We start from the raw sequence: 23,556 nt of genomic DNA, 5'->3' as shown, positions 1-23,556 counted from the left end.
TTAATTCAACAAACTTTTTACCGTAGGTATGCAAAGCACCAAAATATGTAATATGGGGGAACTCAAAAGTTAACTATATGTGGTCTTTTAATTTTTTTTTTTTGTTTGTTGTTGTTGTTGCTTTGTTCTGTTTTTGAGGTAGGGTTTCACTGTAGCCCAGGCTGACCTGGAATTCACTGGTGGCCTTGAACTCACAGCAATCCTCCTACCTCTGCCTCCCAAGTGCTGGGATTAAAGGCGTGCGCCACTACGCCCAGCTTTCTTTAAAAAATTTTATTTGGAATATGTTTGTGTGTGCCTACATGTAGGCATGTGCATGGAGGTCAGAGGACAACTTTTAGGTTGGTCCTCACCTTCTATTTTGTTTGAGGTAGGGTGTCTGGTTGTTTACTGTTCCTTTTGGGAGATTCCCTAGGAAATTTTCTTCTGTCTCCCGTCTCACCTTGGTTACACTGGGATTACAGAAGTCCACCACAGCTTCCAGCTTTTATGTGGGATCTGGAGATCTAAACTCAAGGACTCAGAGTTGAACAGCAAATGCTTTATTTACTGAGTCATCTTCCCAGCCCCATTTGCTTTTAAGAACTCAACTGCTACTTTCATCTGAAGTATATATTACTATGCTAGTTGCTTCTAATAGTTTGTTCTGTGTGAGCTAACCCAGCATGCTCAAGTTTCAAACCATTCCCTAGTGACACACCAATCAATCAACACCAGTGATCACTGCATATAGCAAAATCCAGAAGGACTAACATTAAAAAGCTGGAAAACTAGAAAAGATTTTAGAGTAAGATTAAAGCACAACCAGTAATGGCTCCTTCCTCTGAAAGCAATTACCTTTAATGACTTGGCCCCCTTTTTGTCACCTGCAAACATGGATTTCTCATCAAAGTGCATGGGAAAGGACCTGATGAAATGATAGGATTGAAGTAAGTTACAAATGAAACTTAAAAGTTTTATATTAAAGCTTTGGTAGAACTTTCTATCCTTACAAATATTTAAAATCCATTATTTAATAAGGTAAGAAGGGGACAAATATTTCACATAGAAACTATTTAATGTAATACTAAAGCAAGCTAAATGTGTCTGTAATTTATAAGACTATAATGTTTTTAAAAATGAATGATTAAATAATCTAAAAGTGAAATACAAACTAGGAAAGTATGTATTGTTCAACATTCTTTTAAAATTTAGTCCATAATTTAGGTATTCCCTGATCTTAACTTCTCTCCCATGCTTGTATTATCATTCAGCAAACCTGAATTTACAGTGAAACATGTTTTTAATGGTTCATATTCTGGAAGGTAAGGCTAATGATCTCTTCTGTATTCTGTGTAATGCTTATATACTTATTGGAAGAATGCAAAATTGGTAGTAATAGCAATAAGGTACCATTAAATTTTGACACTACATAAAATCTTATGTCATATATTAAAACATAGCTTATTTTCAGGTATCAAAGTTTCTGAAACCAAGCCCAAGACAGCCTTTTGTCAGCATTTTTAGAAATACTTCTGTTCTGTTTGCTCTTGTGCCTTCTGGGTTCTGCTTCTCCTTTCCTAACTTGAGTCAGGTTTGGCTCACTTCTAGTTCCAAGTCATCTGAACACAGTGAAGGAGTGAAGATAGCTGAGAGAGTCCTTACTTCGTATCCTGAAAGATGCTTAGCAGAAGGGTCTTGGTGTCTGCATCATCTTCTCCATTTCCAGTGTAAAGATCGACAATTGATCGCTCAAAATAAGGGGCCACCTTTGACAAAGCACGAAGCTCAATCAAGTATAAGAAGTACAGATTCTTCAGCCTTCTTGGACCTTCCCCTTTGGTTTCCACAGGGTCAAAGCGGCGTTTAAATTCTTTGATATTAGGCCCCCAACTAGGTTTACCCCAGGTTTCTGAAGACAGAAATGCATTTATCTTTTTTAGTAAAGAGGATTTTTTTTTTTGCTCTTCAGAATATGTAATTCTTTCCTAATATTTTATTACACTATAATAGAAATAAAAATATTAAAAAATTTGATTACCTTCTAGAAGATAATTTGCACACAGATGTAAATTAATGCTGGCATGAAGTCCTGATATCAGTTTATAGAAGACTCTCTTCTCCAGACACAAACCTACTCAGAAAAATATTGGAAATCATGCCTATTATATAACAGAAATATTTAGTCAAGGAGATTCAGGACATAGGTTAAAGTTAAGATTCAAGGAGACTATAAGGTTTGAATATGAAATGTCCCTCACAGACTTAAGTTCTGGATGCTTATGCCTTAGTTTGTGGCATTATTATGAGAGGTCCTAGAAACTTAGGAGTAGGGTCTTACTGCAGGAAGGTCACTGAGGACAAGTCCTTGGGAGCTTATTATCTCAAGTCATTTCCTACCACCCTCTGCTTCTTATCTGCAGGGATATAAACAGCTATCTCCTACCATACACTCCTACTGCCTTGATGTTGTGCTCAATTCCTGGGGCCAAACAATCATGGACTGACCCCTTTGAAACTGTAAAATAAATGTTTCTGTCAGACATTTTGGTCACTGTGACCTAAAAGTGACTAACACATACATTAAAAATAAACCAAGAGGCTAATAAAAATTTAAAAATTAAAAATAAATAAATAAACCAAGAGGGGGCTGGAGAGATGGCTTAGTGGTTAAGTGCTTGCCTGTGAAGCCTAAGAAGCCCGATTCGAGGCTTGATTCTCCAGGACCCACGTTAGCCAGATGCACATGGGGGCGCATGCGTCTGGAGTTCATTTGCAGTGGCTGGAAGCCCTGGTGCACCCATTCTCTCTCTCTCTGTCACTCTCAAATAAATAAATAAATAAAAATGAACAATAAATAAATAAATAAATAAACCAAGAGGTATGTGAACTGTTAGATGGATATTCTTCCACGAGAAATCAAACTAAGATTCTTGCTTCAGAATGGACTTAACTATGATGGAAACTCAATACAGAAGACAAAACTGAAGGAGGGAGGTCCAAACACTATGGATGCAGTTGGCTAGTTCCTGTGTTACTCAGAAAGCAAATGCACAGGTTCTCTATGGACTAGACTAAGAATGCACTAATGCAAATGTAACAACAGTCACTGCTCTGCTCTGCACCTTTCCTCTATGTGTTCTTTCCTGGACCCTCCTAGATTGCAGGGAAAGAAGAGCTTTGAGCCTTTTACCCTCTAATTCTATCTAGTGATAAATTATTCTATTTAAAAAGAAGTAAAACTTGGAAAACAGACATCTAAGAGAGTTAATTTTAAAAATATGTTGACTGTTGATAAGTAGAGTACTCACAGATGAAATTCAGGGATGTGATGAAAATTATTTTATGTAGCTTCCTTAACTCAGCCATACAGGCTTTTGCTCAAAATTCATGGCAGATACCAAGAAAATCCTACCATCCTACCTACCCCTTCCATCCTTATAAAAGACTTTCTTTTAAAAAATGGTTTATTTGCAGCACAGGCAGAAAGGGCAGAAGAGGGAGAAAGTGCACACTGAGCTACTTGCCTACACACTCCAGATGAATGCACTGCTTTGTGCATGTGGCTTTCATGGGTACTGGCAAATCGAACCCAAGTTAGCAGGTTTTGCAAGCAAGCGTCTTTAACCACTGACTCATCTTCCCAGCCCTAGAATATTTTCCCTTAGAGTAACACACACTGTGAGTGTACTTAATGTACTACATAGTAAACTTAAAAAGGATGGGCTGAGTAAAGTTCAGTATGAGAGCACACTTTTATGATGCACAAGGCCCTGAGTTCAACTTCTAGCACCAAAAGCAAAAACAAAAAATTAAACTCAAAAGAGTAAGATGGGCTTGGAAGAGAGCTCAATAGATAAAGCATTCAAGGCTCAAACTGGAGTTCAATTATGTAATCCCAGCATGCTGATACTGACAGAGAGACGAGGCCAAGAAAAGAGGATTTCCTGGAAGTTTGTGGTGAGCATAGAAAAGAACAGCAGTAGCAGCAGCATCAGAGCAAGAATCCACAGTGGGATACCTTACCCCCAAAAATGACATATAAAGGTAAGGACTGACCCATAGGTTGTCAAGTTCTCTCAGGTTATTACTCTCTTCCTCTCCTACCACAAATGACTCAGAAGCAAGCAGCCTAGGGGAAAAAATTCTTTTGCAAGCTTATTCCCTAAATTTAGAATTCTTGCTAGAATATTCTAGCTAGAATTGTTGTGGATGGAGGCCAAGATAGAAATTAAATTCTACTTTGTGTCTTCCTCCTGATAGCACATGACCAATTTCTAATGTTTATGATAACAAGGGCTACAAACCAAATGAACAGAATTAAGAAAACAAGTACTGATCTCCTTAAGAAAATTTTCATTCAATCTTTTATTAACAAAATGATCAAATTTGAGGTTCACATACAAATATGCACATAGTTCATAAACAAAGGGAACTTATGCTCATAAGACAACATGGACAATTAGAAAACAGAACTGACTACTTAGTGTAGCAGTCTACTGAAGCTTACGGCTATATAACAATGATTTTCCTCTATCATATGGTTGCAAGATCATCTACTAATATAAAATGTTGGAGTAAAATTTCAAAAGTGTAATACACCTAGCTACTAATCTAAGTTACTAAACTCCCAGTACATTTAAGCTTCTATTATAACATTCTATATTTTCAACACTGTAAATAATATATGTGTAAAGTAATACATACATTGCTTTATATTTTAGATAAGTTTACCCTACACAAACATGGGCAAACATGTAGAATCTTCTGAATTCAGTTCACTTCCCTTGTTTTATACATAAGAAGGATTTTCTTCCAAAGTAAATGTCTCTACCCCCAAAACAGATTTGTTTGTTACTAGAAACATAATTTGGATGAGATAAAAGAAGACAGGGGAGTAGCTGGGAAAATCTGATGATAGCTCTAGTCTGTGTACTTATTTTGCACTAGTTTTTAGATGATCAATATCCTTGAAATTTTCACATTATTACCAAAAGAAAAACAAAGCCAAACAAACTAAAACATGTGTTATGCTTTTTCAAACACTGTAAAAACCAATTGTCTAGATAATAAAACACAGACATTATGTTTACCTTCTAGCCATGTATAGAATGATTCTCCTTAAAAAAGAGAGAAAAGAATTGTGTTAAATATTTTAAACTCTTCATATATAAGCTATAATTAATTAGCTCTTCAGCACATTATGAAAATTAAGGAATAACTCTAGAAATGTTTTACTTCAGATGAAATAGTAAATCCCATAGGGATGGGCTGGAGGGATTGCTTAGTAGTTAAGGTGCTTGCCTGCAAAGCTGAAGGACCCAGGTTTGATTCCCCCAGGACCCATGTAAGCCAGATGTACAATGTGGCACATGTGTCTGGAGTTTATTTGCAGTGGCTGAAGACCCTGATATGCCCATTCTCCCTCTTCATCTGCCTCTTTCTCTATTTCTCTCTCAAATAAATAAAAGTTCCATAGGGAACTTAAGTAACACTAGGAAAAGTTCTTACAAATATTTCTTACAGGTATATATGAGAAAACATGTCAGTATGAATATTATATGAATCAAATTCACTGGAGGTTTAAATATCCCATAGCATAGGAGCTATTAACAATCTTAAATTTGTCTGAGATAGCCACAGTGATTAATTCCAGAAAGTACAAAAATTATATATTAATGAAAAATTAAATTATAATTACATTCTCCTAAACCAATAAAGCAAACTAGGTATAATTCCTCAATTACCTAAGACTAAATTCAAAGGCTTTTTTTTTTTTTTTTTTAATCGAGGTAGGATCTCACTCTACCTAGGCTGACCTGACACTCATTCTCTAGTCTCTTCTCTAGTCTCAGACTAGCCTCCAAATCACAGTGATCCTCCTACCTCTGCCAAGTGCTGGTATTAAAAGGCATGTGCTACCACAACCAGCTTCAAAGGTTTTTTTTTTTTTTTTGGTTTTTCAAGGTAGGGTCTCACTCTAGCCCAGGCTGACCTGGAATTCACTATGTAGTCTCAGGCTGGCCTCGAACTCATGGCAATCCTCCTACCTCTGCCTCCCCAGTGCTGGGATTAAAGGCGTGCACCACCACGCCCGGATGAAAGGACAATTTTAAAAACCCTTAATTTTCAGTGGTTTTCTTTGGAAAAGTGAATGAATAGAACAGAAGCTCATGATTTACCTGTGTAGTAAGCCCTAGGAAATATTCCTGGGCTGAGGAGACAGTGGTTAAGGAATGAGAACTTCAGTTCCACCACAAGGATAAGTTCAACAGGTCTATTGCACAGCACGGTGATTAGCGATAGTAAGAAGATATTCTATATACGGACAGAAATTGGCCTCAATATCCAAGACCTTGCAGTGCCTAGCAATACCTACACAAGACACTCATAACTGGAGAATAAGATGATGACATCAAACTAAAAGAGAGACTAATGGAGAGAGGGAGAGGATATGACAGAAAGTAGAGTTACAAAGGGGAAAACGGGAAGGGAAGGGAAATACCATGGTTTGTTGTCTGTAAGTATAGAAGTTGTCAATAAAAAAAATTATATGTGTGTGTGTGTGTGTGTGTGTGTGTGTGTGTGTGTGTGTGTATAAAGTAAGGTATTCTATTCATGGAAACTGCTGAGAGGAAATTTTAAGTGTTTTTATCATATGGTGTAATGCAGTCATTTGCCAATGCACATATACTTCAAATCTCCATGCTGACAAATACACATAATTTTAATTTGTTAATTAAGGGTGAGAACTATAATCCTAGCTCAATACTGTTCTTCCAAATAAAAAAATTAAAAAAGGAAATTATTGATGCATTTTCTAAGTTCCTACTTATCTATTATTTTAATGGAGAGGAGGAGGACAGAAAACCCAACTCACAGAGGCATACGCACAGTCCCTGGGATAAATTCCTTTGTGGGAATCCCTGTGCTTCCTGAGTGCCACACTATGCAACAACAAAGTAACACCAGCATCTTTCTTGTCATCCCTTCCATATACTCTTACCAAGGATCATTACTATCATATGACATTATTCTAGTAACCCCAATTGTCAGCCAGCTCCCAAGCTGATCTTCAGGAATGGGGCCTCTGATCATCCCTTTAAATGACTACTATAGTTGTTCCCACTGCTAAGAGGGACATCCTACCAGTTTCTCACTGTGTTTGACTTTTCCTTGCTCAACTCCTAGGCCCAAGCCATCTCCTCCACTTGCAGATTCTAACAACCTACACTTACTTGCTGCTTGACTCAGAACTCATCTCAAAGGCCACCTCTTCCAGAATGTTCCCATATCATCCCAGGGAGGTGCAAGTTACTTCCCCTCTAGTGAACTACACCCCCTGCTGTTTGTTATATGCTATGACTATTTGGTTGTACTTGTGAACTATTATCTTTCCTCCTCAGTGGCCACAGGGCAGGCATACTGTCTTATCCATTTCCCATCCTGCACACTGCCCACACAGTGCCTTGAACACAGCGAAGACAATTATCTGAAATAATTGTTTTGGCTGTTTCATGGTTATCCTATTATGGATATTTGCCTGAAGTAACCAATTGCTGATGGTTTTCACCAGATTAGGTATTAGATTGAAAAATGAGGTTACAGCTTTCAAATTAAGAAAATAGAAGCCGGGCGTGGTGGCACACACCTTTAATCCCAGCATTCGGAGGCAGAGGTAGGAGGATCATGGTGAGTTCAAGGCCATCCTGAGACTACATAGTGAATTCCAGGTCAGCCTGGGCTAGAATGAAACCCTACCTTGAAAAAAAAAAAAAAAGAGAGAGAGAAAGAAAATAGATCACAAATTATCTGGTAAAACTCTTTTGTTGTTTTAAGTGCATGTCCCATGTTTATGCCATGAAGAGACCAGAGGAAGGCACTGGGTATCCTCCCCTATTGCTCTTCTGCATTGTTTCCCTGGGACAAGAGTCTCTCACTGAACCTGGAGCTCTCCATCTTTTTGTTAGACTGACCAGCAAGCCCTAATAATCCTCTGTCCCAACCCCTAAGGCTACAAGCAGGCAGGGCCCCATCCAGGCTTTTACATGGGTGTTGAGGATCAAACTCAGGTCTCCGTGCTTACACAGCAAACACTCTAACCTACTAAGCCATCTTCCCAGCCTCCAAACTATCTTAAGTTTGCTCCATTCCCTCATAATATATTCAAGTTCATTTCAATAACCAGAAAAGGGGAACTTCGAATGCAATCACAGTTTCTATGATTTTTAGGTAAACAGTCTTATTTAAATATTTTATTTATTATGAGAGAGAGGATATGAATATGAATGGGTGCTCCAGGGCCTCTAGCCACTGCAAACAAACTCCAAATGTGTGTGCCACCATGTATGTTTGGCTTATGTGGGTTCTAGGGAATGAACCTGAGTCCTTAGGCTTTGCAGGCAAGTGCCTAACCACTAAGCTATCTCTCCAGCCCATAGTCATTTTTTAAACAAGATAATTCTGTCATAGAAATAATCTTTGTGGTCATCTTTGAAAAAAATAGTTTAAGAATTTATTAACAAAATCAAATTTTGATAGTCAAAACAGCTTCTACACTTGAAGCAAACATAAGAGTTTCAACTCACCATTATCTTCACCTAAAAGAGAAAGTAAAAAATGAGATATAAGAAAATGTCTTTCACAGTTCAGATTCCATCCCTATTTTATTTTAATGCAAGACTATTAGCTGTTCAGGAAGTCTGCAATAAGGTAAGGAAGATATGTCTGGAGTGCAGGAGATCCTTTAGGGTGTCTCTTAGTGTTATCATGCCCTGTTATTAAAGACAAAGGACAACTGCAACAACCCAATTGAGGTAGTGTGATAATGGTCCAAATCCTTCAGGAATAAAGGTATGGGTCACCCCTCCAGGTGAAGAACCAGGACCTGCTGAGGTGCTTGCTGAAGATGGAGGAAATACAGAATTGGTAGTACAAAAAGATAGTTACCAATACCAGGTAAGGCATGTGACCAATTACAGAAACGAGGATTGTAATTGAAATGTTTCTGTCCTACCTTGATACAGAGTGTTTGTACATATCTTCACCAATATTAAGATTATATCACTAGCTAACTGTTGTTGAATTTATCTATTATATTAGAGACTAAGCATTGCTCAAGTAACCTTGCTTTGTGTTGGTGGAAGATTTTGCATTTCCAGTTTTATGTGGGATAGTTGTATACCATGTTAGGTGGAATTATGAGCTTGTTTATTCATTTGGAAATTAAGTATGATGTAAGTAGATATGGTTTGGTGTCAAGTTGACAAGGGGTTGACTTGTGATGGCTAAGGTGTTGTCCACTTGATATGTTTAGTAATACCAAGGTTGCTTCCAGAAAGGATTAACTAAAGGAGGAAGTCGTTCTGCCACAGTGAGCCCTTCCCCCAGAGCAACAGCCCCTGAGGGGAACTTTATATAAGGAAGCTCTAAATGAAAAGAGCCCTGTTCCTTCCAATTGGGTGCTTGTTGCCTTCCAGCATGGACTGAAGACCAGCGGTTTCTCAGGAAGTCTACAGTCCTTCAGTGCTGGATTGGGACTACTGAGGCATCTGGCCATGTGAACTGAGCAGCTACCGGGTTCCTTGATTCTTGGGTCTGCATCTGCTATTGGATTACCGTAAACTAATCCAATAAATTCCCTTTTTATTTTTGTTGTTGGTTTTGTTTTTCTTTTAAAAAATATTTTGTATTTTATTTGAGGGAGGGAGGGGGAACAGAATGGGCACTCCAAGGCCTCCAGCCACAGCAAATGAACTCCAGATGCATGTGCCACCTTGTGTACTAGCTTACGTGGTCCTGGGGAAGTGAACCAAGGTCCTTTGGCTTTGCAGACAAATGTCTTGACTGCTAAGCCATCTCTCCAGCCCTGTTTTTATTTTTCAAGGTAAGGTCTCACTCTAGCTCAGGCCAACCTGGATTTCACTATGTAGCTTAGGGTGGTCTTGAACTCATGGTGATCTGCCTACCACTGCCTTCTGAGTGCTGGGATGCACCATCAGACCTGGCTAAATTCCCTTTTTAATATAATTCATTCTAGCAGTACTGTTCTTCTAGAGAACCCTGACTAATACATAAGGCTTTTTCTCTTATGTGTCTGTGTGCATGGTATATATGCATATGTATCCATGTTGTATGTGTGAGTACAGTTGTATGTCAAGGCCAGAGGTCAACATTAGTTTTCTTCCTCTACTGCTTTCGACGATATTATATATATATTAATTTATTGGCTAGCAGAGAAAGATTGAGTATGGGTACCAGGGCCTTTTGACACTGCATATGGACTCTAGACATGTACCACTTTGTGCATCTGGCTCTACATGGGCACTGGGGAATGGAATAGGGGCTGGCAAGCTTTGCAAGCAGGTGCTCAAATCGCTTAACCATCTTCCCAGCCCCTCCACATTACTTTTTGAGACAGGGTCCCCACTGAACCTGGAGCTCACATGACTTGCCCAGATAAGCTAGCCAGCAAGCCTCTGCCTCTCCAGTTGTGCGGTTACAGGCATGCATCACCACACTCAGCTCTTGTATGGGTGCTGGGGATCTGAATTCAAGTAAAGCTCCTAACCAGAATACAGGCCAAAGAGTACAAAATTTCTATGTTCTACAAAACAAGAACTGGAGAGAAGAAAAGGGCTAGAAGGGGAGAAAAAGAAACCTTGCCTGGTAGCATAACAGGTATGTCATCCCAGCTGCTTGGGAGGTTGAAGAAGGAAAATCACCAAGTTCAAGGCCTGACTGGGCTACAGAGCAGGTTCAAATGAGCCTGGGCAGTTTTCTAGATGTTGCTTTAAAGTAAAAAAGGAGGGCTTCAGGGGACCAAAGACCTAAGAATCACCAGAGCCTCCCTCCCCGGGCTCCAGAATCTGTCAAAAAATACAGGCAAGACAAACCTGGGCTCAAAACAAGACCAGGCAAAAGGACAATAGAGCTGAACAACTGACATACTTCTCCAGTCTATACAAGTGAACTCCAGCTCCCACTGGAAGAAATCATATGGGTGCCACAAGGGGACACACATGTGCCTACACCATACAAACAGAAGCAAAAAAGAAAAAAAAAAAAAGAGGGCTGGAGAGCTGGGGGTGTAGCTCAGTGTCGGTTAGCATGTATGATATATGTGAGGACCGGTGTTTCATGCCATGCAGAGATTTAAAAAAAAGAATCTAAAGTAATCATAAGACTAATATCAGTACTTACAAAGACAATAAGCTACTCCTTCACACACACACCCCACCATTGTGAACACATAGCTGTTTCCACGTTGGGTTCTTTCTACTAGGTGGCTGCTCTTCTGCCTAGACAGTGCCCTGAACGAAAGGCTCAGGAAAACCCTCCCTGAACTGTACCAGGCTCCCCAGAGATGGGAGAGTCCAGAAGATTGGACTCTGGGCTCCATCCCAGCTCTGCCTCTGTCAGCTTTGTCTGATGGGTTCTGATGAACAGTCTGTTGTTTGGAAACATTTTTTTTTTTTTTTAAATTTTTATTAACATTTTCCATGATTATAAAATATATCCCATGGTAATTCCCTCCCTCCCCACCCCCACACTTTCCCGTTTGAAATTCCATTCTCAATCATATTACCTCCCCATTACAATCATTGTAATTACATATATACAATATCAACCTATTAAGTATCCTCTTCCCTTCCTTTCTCCACCCTTTATGTCTCCTTTTCAACTTACTGGCCTCTGCTACTAAGTATTTTCATTCTCACACAGAAGCCCAGTCATCTGTAGCTAGGATCCCCATATGAGGGAGAACATGTGGCGCTTGGCTTTCTGGGCCTGGGTTACCTGACTTAGTATAATACTTTCCAGGTCCATCCATTTTTCTGCAAATTTCATAACTTCATTTTTCTTTACCGCTGAGTAGAACTCCATTGTATAAATGTACCACATCTTCATTATCCACTCATCTGTTGAGGGACATCTAGGCTGGTTCCATTTCCCAGCTATTATAAATTGAGCAGCAATAAACATGGTTGAACATGTACTTCTAAGGAAATGAGATGAGTCCTTTGGATATATGCCTAGGAGTGCTATAGCTGGGTCATATGGTAGATCAATCTCTAGCTGCTTTAGGAACCTCCACACTGTTTTCCACAATGGCTGGACCAGATTGCATTCCCACCAGCAGTGCAGAAGGGTTCCTTTTTTTCCACATCCCCGCCAACATTTATGATCATTTGTTTTCATGATGGTGGCCAATCTGACAGGAGTGAGATGGAATCTCAATGTAGTTTTAATCTGCATTTCCCTGATGACTAGTGACGTAGAACATTTTTTTAGGTGCTTATATGCCATTCGTATTTCTTCCTTTGAGAACTCTCTATTTAGCTCCTTAGCCCATTTTTTGATTGGCCTGTTTGATTCCTTATTAGTTAACTTTTTGAGTTCTTTGTATATCCTAGATATTAATCCTTTATCAGATATATAGCTGGCGAAGATTTTTTCCCATTCTGTAGGTTGCCTCTTTGCTTTTTTCACTGTGTTCTTTGCGGTGCAAAATCTTTGTAATTTCATTAGGTCCCAGTGGTTAATCTGTGGTTTTATTGCCTGAGCAATTGGGGTTGTATTTAGAAAGTCTTTGCCAAGACCAATATGTTGGAGGGTTTCCCCTACTTTTTCCTCTAGCAGTTTCAAAGTTTCCGGTCTGATGTTAAGGTCTTTAATCCATTTGGACTTAATTCTTGTGCATGGCGAGAGAGAATAATCTATTTTCATCCTTCTGCAGATATTTATCCAGTTTTCAAAACACCATTTGCTGAAGAGGCTGTCTCTTCTCCATTGAGTATTTTTGGCATTTTTATCGAATATCAGGTGGCTATAGCTACTTGGGCTTACATCTGGGTCCTCTATTCTGTTCCACTGATCTACATGTCTGTTTTTGTGCCAGTACCATGCTGTTTTTGTTACTATGGCTCTGTAGTATAGGTTAAAATCAGGTATGGTGATACCACCAGCCTCTTTTTTGTTGCTCAGTATTATTTTAGATATTCGAGGTTTTTTATGATTCCAAATGAATTTTTGGATTGTTTTTTCTATTTCCATGAAGAAAGCCTTTGGAATTTTGATAGGGATTGCATTAAATGTGTAGATTGCTTTAGGTAAGATTGCCATTTTCACGATATTGATTCTTCCAAGCCAGGAACAAGGGATGTTTCTCCACTTTCTAGTGTCTTCTGCAATTTCTCGCTTGAGTGTCTTAAAGTTCTCATTGTATAGATTCTTTACTTCCTTAGTTAGGTTTATTCCAAGGTATTTTATTTTTTTTGATGCAATTGTGAATGGGAGTGATTCTCTGATTTCATCCTCTGTGTGTTTGTTGTTAGCATATATGAAGGCTACTGATTTCTGTGTATTTATTTTGTATCCTGCTACATTGCTGTAGGTTTTGATTAGCTCTAACAGCTTGCTAGTAGAGTCTTTAGGGTCCTTTATGTATAGAATCATGTCATCTGCAAATAGTGATAACTTGATTTCTTCCTTTCCAATTTGTATCCCTTTTATGTGTGTCTCTTGCCTTATTGCTATGGCTAAGACTTCCAAAACTATATTAAATAGAAGTGGAGACAGTGGACACCCTTGTCTTGTTCCTGATTTTAGTGGAAAAGCTTCCAGTTTTTCCCCATTTAGTAATATGTTGGCTGTAGGCTTGTCATAAATAGCCTTTATTATATTGAGATATGTTCCTTCTATTCCCAGTCTCTGTAGGACTTTTATCATGAAGGGATGTTGGATTTTGTCAAATGCTTTCTCTGCATCTAATGAGATGATCATGTGGTTTTTGTCCTTCAACCCATTTATGTAATGTATTACATTTATAGATTTGCGTATGTTGAACCATCCCTGCATCTCTGGGATAAAGCCTACTTGGTCAGGGTGAATGATCTTTTTGATATACTCTTGTATTCTGTTTGCCAATATTTTGTTGAGAATTTTTGCATCTATGTTCATGAGGGAGATTGGTCTGTAATTTTCTTTTTTTGTTCTATCTTTGCCTGGTTTTGGTATCAGGGTGATGCTGGCCTCATAGAAGGAGTTTGGTAGGATTCCTTCTTTTTCTATTTCCTGGAAAAGCTTAAGAAGCAATGGTGTTAGCTCTTCCTTAAAAGTCTGGTAAAATTCAGCAGTGAATCCATCCGGGCCTGGGCTTTTTTTAGTTGGGAGATTATTGATAACTGCTCGGATCTCCATGTTTGTTATAGGTCTATTTAAGTGATTAATCTCATTTTGATTTAATTTAGGTAGGTCATATAGATCAAGGAAATCATCCATTTCTTTCAGATTTTCATACTTTGTGGAGTATATGCTTTTATAGTATGTCCCTATAATTTTTTGAATTTCTCTGGAATCTGTTGTGATGTTACCTTGTTCATCTCTGATTTTATTAATTTGTGTCTCTTCTCTCTTTCTTTTGGTCAGATTTGCTAAGGGTTTATCAATCTTGTTTATCCTTTCAAAGAACCAACTCTTTGTTTCATTAATTCTTTGGATTGTTCTTTTTGTTTCTATTTCATTAATTTCTGCCCTAATCTTTATTATTTCTTCCCGTCTACTACTTTTTGGTTTGCCTTGTTCTTCTTTTTCCAAGGCTTTAAGGCGAAGCATTAGGTCGTTTACTTGCGACCTTTCTAATTTCTTAATATAGGCACTTAAGGCTATAAATTTACCTCTTAGAACTGCCTTCATTGTGTCCCAGAAATTTTGGTATGTTGTGTTCTCATTATCATTTGACTCTATAAATTTTTTGATTTCCTTTTTGATTTCTTCATTGACCCACTCATCATTTAGTAGTGTATTGTTTAGCTTCCATGATTTTGTGTATGCTCTGTAGCCTTTCTTGCTACTGATTTGTAGTTTAATTCCATTGTGGTCAGATAGAATGCAAGGAATTATTTCAATTTTCCTGAATTTGTTAAGATTTGCTTTGTGTCCTAATATATGGTCTATTTTAGAGAATGTTCCATGTGCTGCTGAAAAGAATGTATATTCTGCAGCCTTTGGATGAAATGTCCTGTATATATCTGTTAGGTCCATATCTTCTATGACCTCATTTAGTCCAGATGCCTCTCTGTTTATTCTTTCCCTGGATGACCTGTCAATTGATGAGAGTGGGGTGTTAAAGTCACCCACCACCACCGTGTTTGGTGTTATCTGTGACCTTAGTTCTAATAGTGTTTGTTTGACGAATTTGGGAGCCCCCATGTTAGGTGCATATATGTTTAGGATTGTAATGTCCTCCTGTTGGAGTGTGCCCTTAATCAATATAAAGTGACCTTCCTTATCTTTTTTGACTAACTTCGGACTAAAGTCCACCCTGTCTGATATTAGGATAGCAACCCCTGCTTGTTTTCTAGGCCCATTTGCTTGAAACACCGTCTTCCAACCTTTCACCCTAAGATAATGTCTATCCTTTGTAGAAAGGTGAGTTTCTTGAAGACAACAAATTGTAGGATCCTGCTTTTTAACCCAGTCTGCAAATCTATGTCTTTTCGTTGGGGCATTGAGACCGTTGATATTAAGAGATATTATTGAAAGGTGTGTATTTATGTTTGCCATTTGTGTGTGTGTGTGTGTGTGTGTTACTTGTTCTACCTGTGCTCTCTTCTGTTAACTGGTATTTGAGTATGGCTGGTTTTTTCTAGGTTCCTTATATGTGTGCTTTTCCTTTTGTTCAGCATGGAGGATTCTATCAAGTATTTTCTGTAGAGCTGGTTTTGTCTTCAGATATTCCTTTAACCTGCTTTTGTCATGGAATGTCTTTATTTCTCCATCTATTTGGATGGATAACTTTGCAGGATAAAGTAACCTTGGTTGACAGTTGTTATCTTTCAGAACTTGGAATATATCACTCCAGGCCCTTCTGGCTTTAAAAGTTTGTGTTGAATAATCTGCTGTAATCCTGATGGGCTTGCTTTTGTAGGTAACTTGATTTTTCTCTCTAACTGCTTTCAATATTTTTTCTTTGGTTTGTGTGTTTGGAAGTTTGAGTATAATGTGGCGAGGAGAGTTTCTTTCTGGGTTTTGTCTGGCTGGGGTTCTAAAGGCTTCCTGTATCTGTATTGGCACCTCTTTCCCAATTTGGGGAAAATTTTCCTCTATGATTTTGTTGAAGATGCCTACTATGCCTCTGGAGTGGAATTCTTCTCCTTCTACTATGCCCTGAATTCTTATATTGGATCTTTTCATAGTGTCCCGAATATCTTGAAATTCCCACTCATACTTTTGTATAAGTTTGTCTTTCTCTTTGTTGGACTGCATTAGGTCTGCCACCTGATCTTCTAGCTTAGATATTCTGTCTTCTCCCTCATCCATCCTACTGGTGAGATTTTCTACAGAGTTTTTTATTTCATTAACTGTGTTCTTCATTGCTAGTAATTCTGACTGGTTTTTCTTTATTATTTCTATTTCTCTATTTATGTCTTGTATTGCCTTCTTTATTTCATTAAATTGGTGTCCTGCCTCTTCTTTGATTCCTTTGATTTCCTCTTTGATTTCCTCTTTGATTTCTTCTTTGATTGTTTTCATGTGTTCTTTGACCTCTTTGAACATATTTATAATTATTCTTTTGAACTCTTTCTCAGGCATTTCCTCTAACTCTTTCTCACTGGAGGACATTTCTGATGCATTAATACTTTTAGGTGGATTTATATCGTCTTGCTTTTTAGTGTTTCTTGTGTTATAATGTATATATTTTTGCATCTTGGATTAAGTTAATGCTTGGATTTTCTAGCTAGCTGTGTATTCTTAGCTGTATCAATTGATTTGGTGTAATATATTTTCAGGGTAGGACCTTAAGGTATTAGGTGTGGCTCTTAAGACTTTCAGAGTATCTACAAAGATGTTCTTAGGGGTTGAGTTTCCCTGCTATAGGAGTATTCAAGCAGGCTGAGTGGAATAATATACTGGTAGATTCTAAAATTTAGCTAAACACTGTACCCATTCCATCAAAAACAGCCCCGAGTATGTATGCAAGAGTAGTTATTATAATGACCAGATCCTCTATCAACAAAGAGGTTTAGATTTCTGGTCTGTTGAGGTATCCAAGTCAGCTTGTGACCAAGTGAGACCCTTCCCTGGTGCAATCCCCGTTACCTTGGGTGATTGTGGTCTCAGTCAAGTTGCTGCCTGGGTCGTCGGGCTGCTGTTCTGATTTCTGGAGCTGGGCACTTGCTTTTCCTACGGGGCAAACTGAGCTGCTGCCGCCGCCTCTGCAGCTGTTGTAGGCGCCACCCCCGGAGCCCCCACCGCTGCTGAAGCTGCCGTTGCCGTGTCCACCGCTGCTGCTCACCCCGAAGCCGCTGCTGCGGGATATGTCACCGCTGCCGCTCCTGGGTCCGCTGCTGCTGGGGCCACTGGTACCGGTGCTGGAGCCGCTGAAGTTGCTGCCAAATTCTGCTCCTGCTTGGGTCCCGCCGTCAGCCCAAGTTGGCGTGGCCGGGTCCCGGGCCGCTGCTGTGTTCGCTGGAGCTGGGTTCAGGTGGCAGGGGAGGGGAGGGAGCCGCGCTGTTCTGGTTGTATCGTTTCTCCACGTGTGCTTTTACTTCGCGGTCTGCTCCTCCCTCCGTTGCTCGCTGCCGCTCTCCCCTCACGTTTCCCGAGTTGCGGAGAGCGCGGTGTGAGGGGAAAATCCCGCACCTGGCTTGTCCTGCGGCTCGAGCCGAGAGTCCTGCGGTTTTTCTGCCGCTCCGCGGTTGCGGCGGGTAGCCGAGCGGCCCAGAGCCGCTGTTCCCGCCTGTGCAGGCTCTGGATGCTCTGGAACTCTTCTACTTCTCCGCTGCCGCCTCAACTTCCTATACACCTCACTTTTTAGTAAAAGTGTGTATTTTGCTGAGTTTTTTTTGGTCTTCCCCCCCCAGGCTGTTTTGGCGTGGTACCTACGCCGCCATCTTAACCGGAAGTCTCCTGGAAACATTTTTTAAAAAGCTGTAGAAGTCTAGCTGCTGAAACTAGGGAGTAGTGGGAAGTAAACAGGGCTGAGAAAGCTGAAGGGCTCACTATGATTTTAGCAGGCAGCCATCAATGTCATTAGCAAGAGCTGCAGGCTAGTGCAGCATATGCCCTAACAGCTGGGCCCAGGCTTGCTCATCTTTAGTCTGCTCTTCATTCCCTCCCTCTTTTTCTGTGTAGTGGTTTCCTTCCTTCTTTCATCTTCTAGAAATTCATGTCTAATTTATCACAAAATAGAAACAAGTGTTTCTTTGTACTTGATGGTTGCCAGTAAGCAAACAATTAACGTCCTGCTTTGAAACAAAGTAATCACAAAAAAGTCTTAGAAGAATTCTTTCATAACTGTAACTTGGACCAGAAGCAGGAGTATGGGGTCCCTATTATCCTGTTACTGGTCTTTTATACTGATTCTGTAGTGTTTCTGTTTTTTTTTTCTTTTATAAAATTATAGGTAATAAAAAATTTAAATTAAAATGCAGAAGTTATAAAGTAAAAGCAGTGACTGAGACAAAGGACAAGAAGCCAAGCCAATCCTTTCAGGATCCAAGTTCTTCACCAGGCAGTTTCACGAGTTTGGAAAACATATGCCACATACTAAAAGCACAAGCAACTCAAAAGCAGTACATGTGCTTGATCCCTCCATGCCCATTTAGGCCTTAAACAGACCCAAAGAATCAAGTAAGTGAGGAATTCCAATTTCTCAGTTCAGCTCTGGTCAACTCCTAGGGACTGGTTTCCCCCAGAGAAGAGAATGAGGACATCAGAGGACCACAGCAAGCTGCCTCACTGAGAACAGCATGCAACTTAAAAGTGCATATGGTACTTCAAAACCAATGTCAATCACATGTTGTGAGCTAAACCAGACCTTACTAAAACAAGAAAGTTCTATTTGATGCCAAGATAGATTACATGACTTCCCTTTTTACAACTGAGTGAACTAAACTTAAAATTGAAAAACTCAGGGTCACACTGGCCACATACATGCTTACATGCAACTGGTTACTGCGTGGCACAGTACAGGTCTGGAGCAGTGCTGAGTGTGGCCTGAGCTCTGGCATGTTCACCATGCTTCTCCCACAGTGATGGACATGGGTCAGTTCCACAGACATCAGTGGGAGCTTTTTAGGAGGCTGGGCCCCACATCAGGCCTGTGGACTTACTGCCTGTGCTTACTCAGCTTCCAGGGAACTGAACATACACTGAGCTTAGAGAAGCACTCAATGAGCCACAGGCTCCCCTCCTTGGCACACCAGAACCATCTTAAGTGTTCAGAAACATGTTGCTCCAAATCCCAAGGTCTCTGAGTAGACTCCTGCGGGGCAGGGCCTGGCAGCCAGATTTCTACATTTCCAGGTAATCTCTGATATGTATGGATTACTCACATATTATATAATTCATTCTGTAGCCATTTCCTAGTTTAGGATCCCATACAACACAGGTCCTCAATAAATAACTATTGACTATACATCTAAGAATGGGACTTCTGTTAATCATTCAAATTAAGCATACTATAAAATATCTGACCATTTATGTATAAAATTTACTTACAAAGACATTTTATGAACAATCTCAAAAGCATGAAAATGTATGAAACTCACCTCGGCTGGGTGCCAAGGGATTCAAAGGCCGATATACAGATCGAGGCCTGAAAAAGAACACAGACCCAAACATAAAATGATTTGACTTACCTATCACCTTTTTCCAAGGGAAACAAACATCCCTTCTTTCCCCCACTTCCCCTGTTACTTGAAGCAGTTTTCTTCATAGATGCTGTTCCACACCCTCCATGCTGAGGAGCCCTTGTAGCCAGTGTAGCGCTCTGGGTTCAGCAAGAGGTCCACGTACTGTGCAGCAGGAGACCTCTCATCTGCCAGGAAAAAGCCACAAAGGCCTTCAACTTCACCATGCATTCACCTAGGAGTTACCACTGCAAAACAAACAGGACCCGTACCCCCAGTCTGCAGAAGTGCAATGCTTTCAAGTTACCTCCAACTCACAGCACCACTGGGTCTGCACTTGACCTGGATAAATTACTCGGGAGATACGAAAAAACAATTCCTCCCTTTCTTTTGGTTACTCAGAGATCTTTTAAGAAAGGTAGCATCCCTCACCTTAGTTTTAACTTCCTAGGAATGAAAAGACCCAACAGAATCAGAACCTGTTTTGCTATTTTATATGATTTCCCCCCCTAAATATATATCTAAGCACAGGGATGGAAACATTTATTTTGTTAAAATGGATTTCAGAAAGATTTTCCTATTCTTTACCTGTATCTATGAAATAACTGTCTCAATAACTGATTCAAATTTAATTATACAGGTTCAAAAATTCCTATTACTCTAGATTTAAAATCCGTATTACAATGTGGTATTTACCAATGTTTACATGCTGAAGTTCTTTTTACTTTCAAACTAGTGCATAGTAGGCACCACATTCAAATACTTGTTGGAACATTTAAAATTAAATAAATATTCTGTGATAAAACCCAAGTTAGTATACTGGCTAGACCTCCAATATTTGGACAACCTTTTAATATAAAATTTCTGATAAACATAAAATATTAAAAAATGAGCTAGTATTTGGTCTGCAAGGTCACTGAGAAATCTTGCTGTAGCTGAGCTGAAAACCTCCTCCCTATAGACCAACTGACAGAAAGCTGGCAAAAGCTATGCTGTATGCAGCTGTATGGGAGACAGAAGTCATCAGTGAAGATAAACACCAGTTGACATTGCAAGCCTTATGTTTGACCAGCCAGGTCAAATGAGGCAACAAGTGTAATAGTGACATGTCTATTATGGGGGAAACCAACTGCTCTCTAATTGGACTGCAGGCCCACTCCATGGGAGGGAATACCTGCCTGATACTGAAAGCCTATGATGGGGGAAGTCATGAACCCTAGCAGTATAATGCCTGCTGGTGTCTAGCTAAATAAATATATTATAAGCACCAAATTGCCCAGGTAAGCACTTCTCTTAATGCTTATACCCATATATTAATGCTACTCTCACTTTTGGTTAAAGAATTATCTCTTTTCAGGTGGCAATGACCTCTGGGATATCTCAAAAGGCACCACAGTGCTGAGAAGTGACAGAGGAGTGCTCAACACTGAAACGTCTCTATCTCAGGGTCCAATGTGGAGATGATGGAAAGAATGTAAGAGCCAACGAAAGGTTAGGACTCCTTACAATGTACTCTTCCAGACACAAATGGCCTGGGTATCCATGATCTCACAGTGCCTGGCACCACCAACACAAGGCCATCATAATAGGAAGAAGAAATGATGTTATCAAAATAAAGGAGAGACTGATTGGGAGGGGGATGGGATATGATGGAGAGTAGAGTTGTGAAGGGTAAAGTAAGGAGGTGGGGAGGGAATTATCATGGTTTATTATCTGTAATTATTGAAGTTGTCAATAAAAAGTGACATTGGGGCTGGAGATGACTTAGCAGTTAAGGTACTTGCCTGCAGAAGCCTAAGGACCCAGGTATGATTCCCAAGAACCCACATAAGCCAGATTCACAAGGTGGTGCATGTGTCTGGAATTCGTTTGCAGTGACTGGAGGCCCTGGCGTGCACAAAATCTCTCCTCTATCTGTGTCTTTCTTTCCCTCTCTCTAATAAATAAATTTTTAAAACTTTAAAAATGATCTTAACTCAAATTCTGGGTCAAAAATGGAAACTTTTCTTTCTTAAAGAAAATGATAGCAACCATGCTTCACCAATGTGTGGCCATCAAATGTACCAGCTCAGTGCTACATGTTAGCACAGAAACACTCCTTTATATGCATACTACTTTTGGTATCCTAAGAGTCAGTCAATAGTACAGATATACCTTGCTTAACATAGAGTATAAATATAGTCACTGAATGTCCTCCTTCTTTTCCTGTCAGTAAACAGTATTCAACATTCAATGACCACAGTATGAGATTAGTCTTAATCCCAGAGGGATACGGGCACCCTAAACCATGCCTAAGAGTTAACTGCCACATTCATGATGTATGAGGAATAACAAAAGTAACCACAAATTATTTTTATTAAATGGATTGATTATACCATATAGACAGGGGAACACACATTATATAAGCCCTATGGCTAGTTAGAATTATAAAGACATTTCACAATACAAAGCACAGGAAACAAGTTACAATTGCACAGACAAAAACTTCAAGTAAGCACTAAGTTTTTAAATTTAATGTAAAAATAAAGGCTCAGGACTGCAGAGATGGCTTAATGGTTAAGATGCTTGCCTATAAAGCCTAAGGACCCATGTTCAATTCCCCATGACCCATGTAAGCCAGATATACAAGGTGGAGCATGCTTCTAGAGTTTCTTTGTAATGGTTAGAGGCCCTGGCACACCCTTTCTCTATCTGCCTCTTTCTCTCTCTCAAATAAATAAAGGTTCAAATTATGGAATCATTCAAAGCAGTTTTTTAGGGCTAATGATGGAACTCAATGTCCCAGCTTTAATCCCCTACATGGCAAAACAAGCAAAAAACCTAAGAGCAAAAATAGTAATAAATAAAAAGTAAATTTGTATTAGGTAAACAACAAGAAGTTTTAAATTGACTTTGATTTTTTCAGAGTAGAAAAAGAGAAGTGTATTGAGTACACAGTCCCTTCCATTGCAAGGAGCAGTGAGCAAGGGCAGTAACAAAAAACTTGCCTGACTCATTATTTATTTCTAAATTGTGTCTTTAGTTTTTTTGAGCTGTTCTTAAATTCATTTTCAAAGCTGATTCATTTACATGTAAACTTTACAAATATTGCTGAATGTATCATTAACTAGTCTGGCATAAACACATGCATATATCTATCCATACTTTCTATGTGCACATTCATAGGAGCAGCTATGAATGTGCAGAATGGACCAGCACTAGCCTCCTATCCACACAAAACCAGGTCAACAACCATAAAACATCAGATTTTAAGAGGGTAATGAGAGAGGGTTATGTTCAAAATATATTATGTACATATATGAAAACTGTCAATAAAAGTTAATCTAAAAAAATCCAGATTCTAATTTTAAACTATAATGATTAAAATCTTGGGGCTAGAGAGATCACTTAGTGGTTAAAGGTATTGGTTTGCAAAGCCTACTGGCCAGGGTTCAATTCCCAAGCAAAGCCAGATACAAAAGGTGACACAAGCATCAGGGGTGGGGAAATGTCTCAGTAGTTAAAGGAACTTGCTTGCAAAGTCTGTCAGCCCAGGTTCAATTCCCCAGCATTCATGTAAATCTGGACCCAAAGTGGCATATGTGTTTAGCATTTGTTTGCAGCAACAGGAGACCCTGATGTGCGCGCGACACACACTGATTAAATAATTCACACACAAGTAAATAAAAATTCAAAAAAGGGCAGCAAAACAAAATAAGAAATATGTACTATAAGTGGGCTGGGTGATATAGCTCAATGACAGAGCACTTGCTAATATGTACAAAGCCCTAGGTTCAATACCGCCTACCTCCCACCACTTCATGTACCATAAAAAGCATTTAAGAGAGCTTAAAAAAAAAACAGAAGAAACCTTAAAGTATAATGAATCATATCAGGTTTTTTTGTTTGCTATTCTGTTTTTTACATTTTTCAAGGTAAGGTCTTACCCTGGCTCAGGCCT

The 23,556-nt window shown here is 39.4% G+C and overlaps 1 protein-coding gene across 2 annotated transcripts in view; it reads right to left on the bottom strand.

Moving 5' to 3' along the window:
- The window catches only part of Ero1b (endoplasmic reticulum oxidoreductase 1 beta), a 76,469-nt gene that overhangs the window by 9,795 nt on the left and 43,118 nt on the right, over positions 1 to 23,556 (bottom strand). For both annotated transcript variants that reach the window (XM_045153239.1, XM_045153240.1), the window contains exons 7-13: positions 19,684 to 19,804; positions 19,536 to 19,582; positions 8,568 to 8,579; positions 5,073 to 5,099; positions 2,021 to 2,113; positions 1,645 to 1,891; positions 838 to 907 (exon numbers count right to left, since the gene is read on the bottom strand). In XM_045153239.1, the coding sequence (XP_045009174.1) occupies positions 838 to 907; positions 1,645 to 1,891; positions 2,021 to 2,113; positions 5,073 to 5,099; positions 8,568 to 8,579; positions 19,536 to 19,582; positions 19,684 to 19,804 (617 nt within the window). The remainder of the gene's footprint in view (positions 1 to 837; positions 908 to 1,644; positions 1,892 to 2,020; positions 2,114 to 5,072; positions 5,100 to 8,567; positions 8,580 to 19,535; positions 19,583 to 19,683; positions 19,805 to 23,556) is intronic.

This window comes from Jaculus jaculus, chromosome 6 (assembly GCF_020740685.1).
Source record: "Jaculus jaculus isolate mJacJac1 chromosome 6, mJacJac1.mat.Y.cur, whole genome shotgun sequence".
In the NCBI taxonomy this organism is placed as follows: Eukaryota; Metazoa; Chordata; class Mammalia; order Rodentia; family Dipodidae; genus Jaculus; species Jaculus jaculus.
The sequence above is the reverse complement of the archived record's forward strand: the minus strand, read 5'-3'. Positions and strand labels throughout refer to the sequence as shown.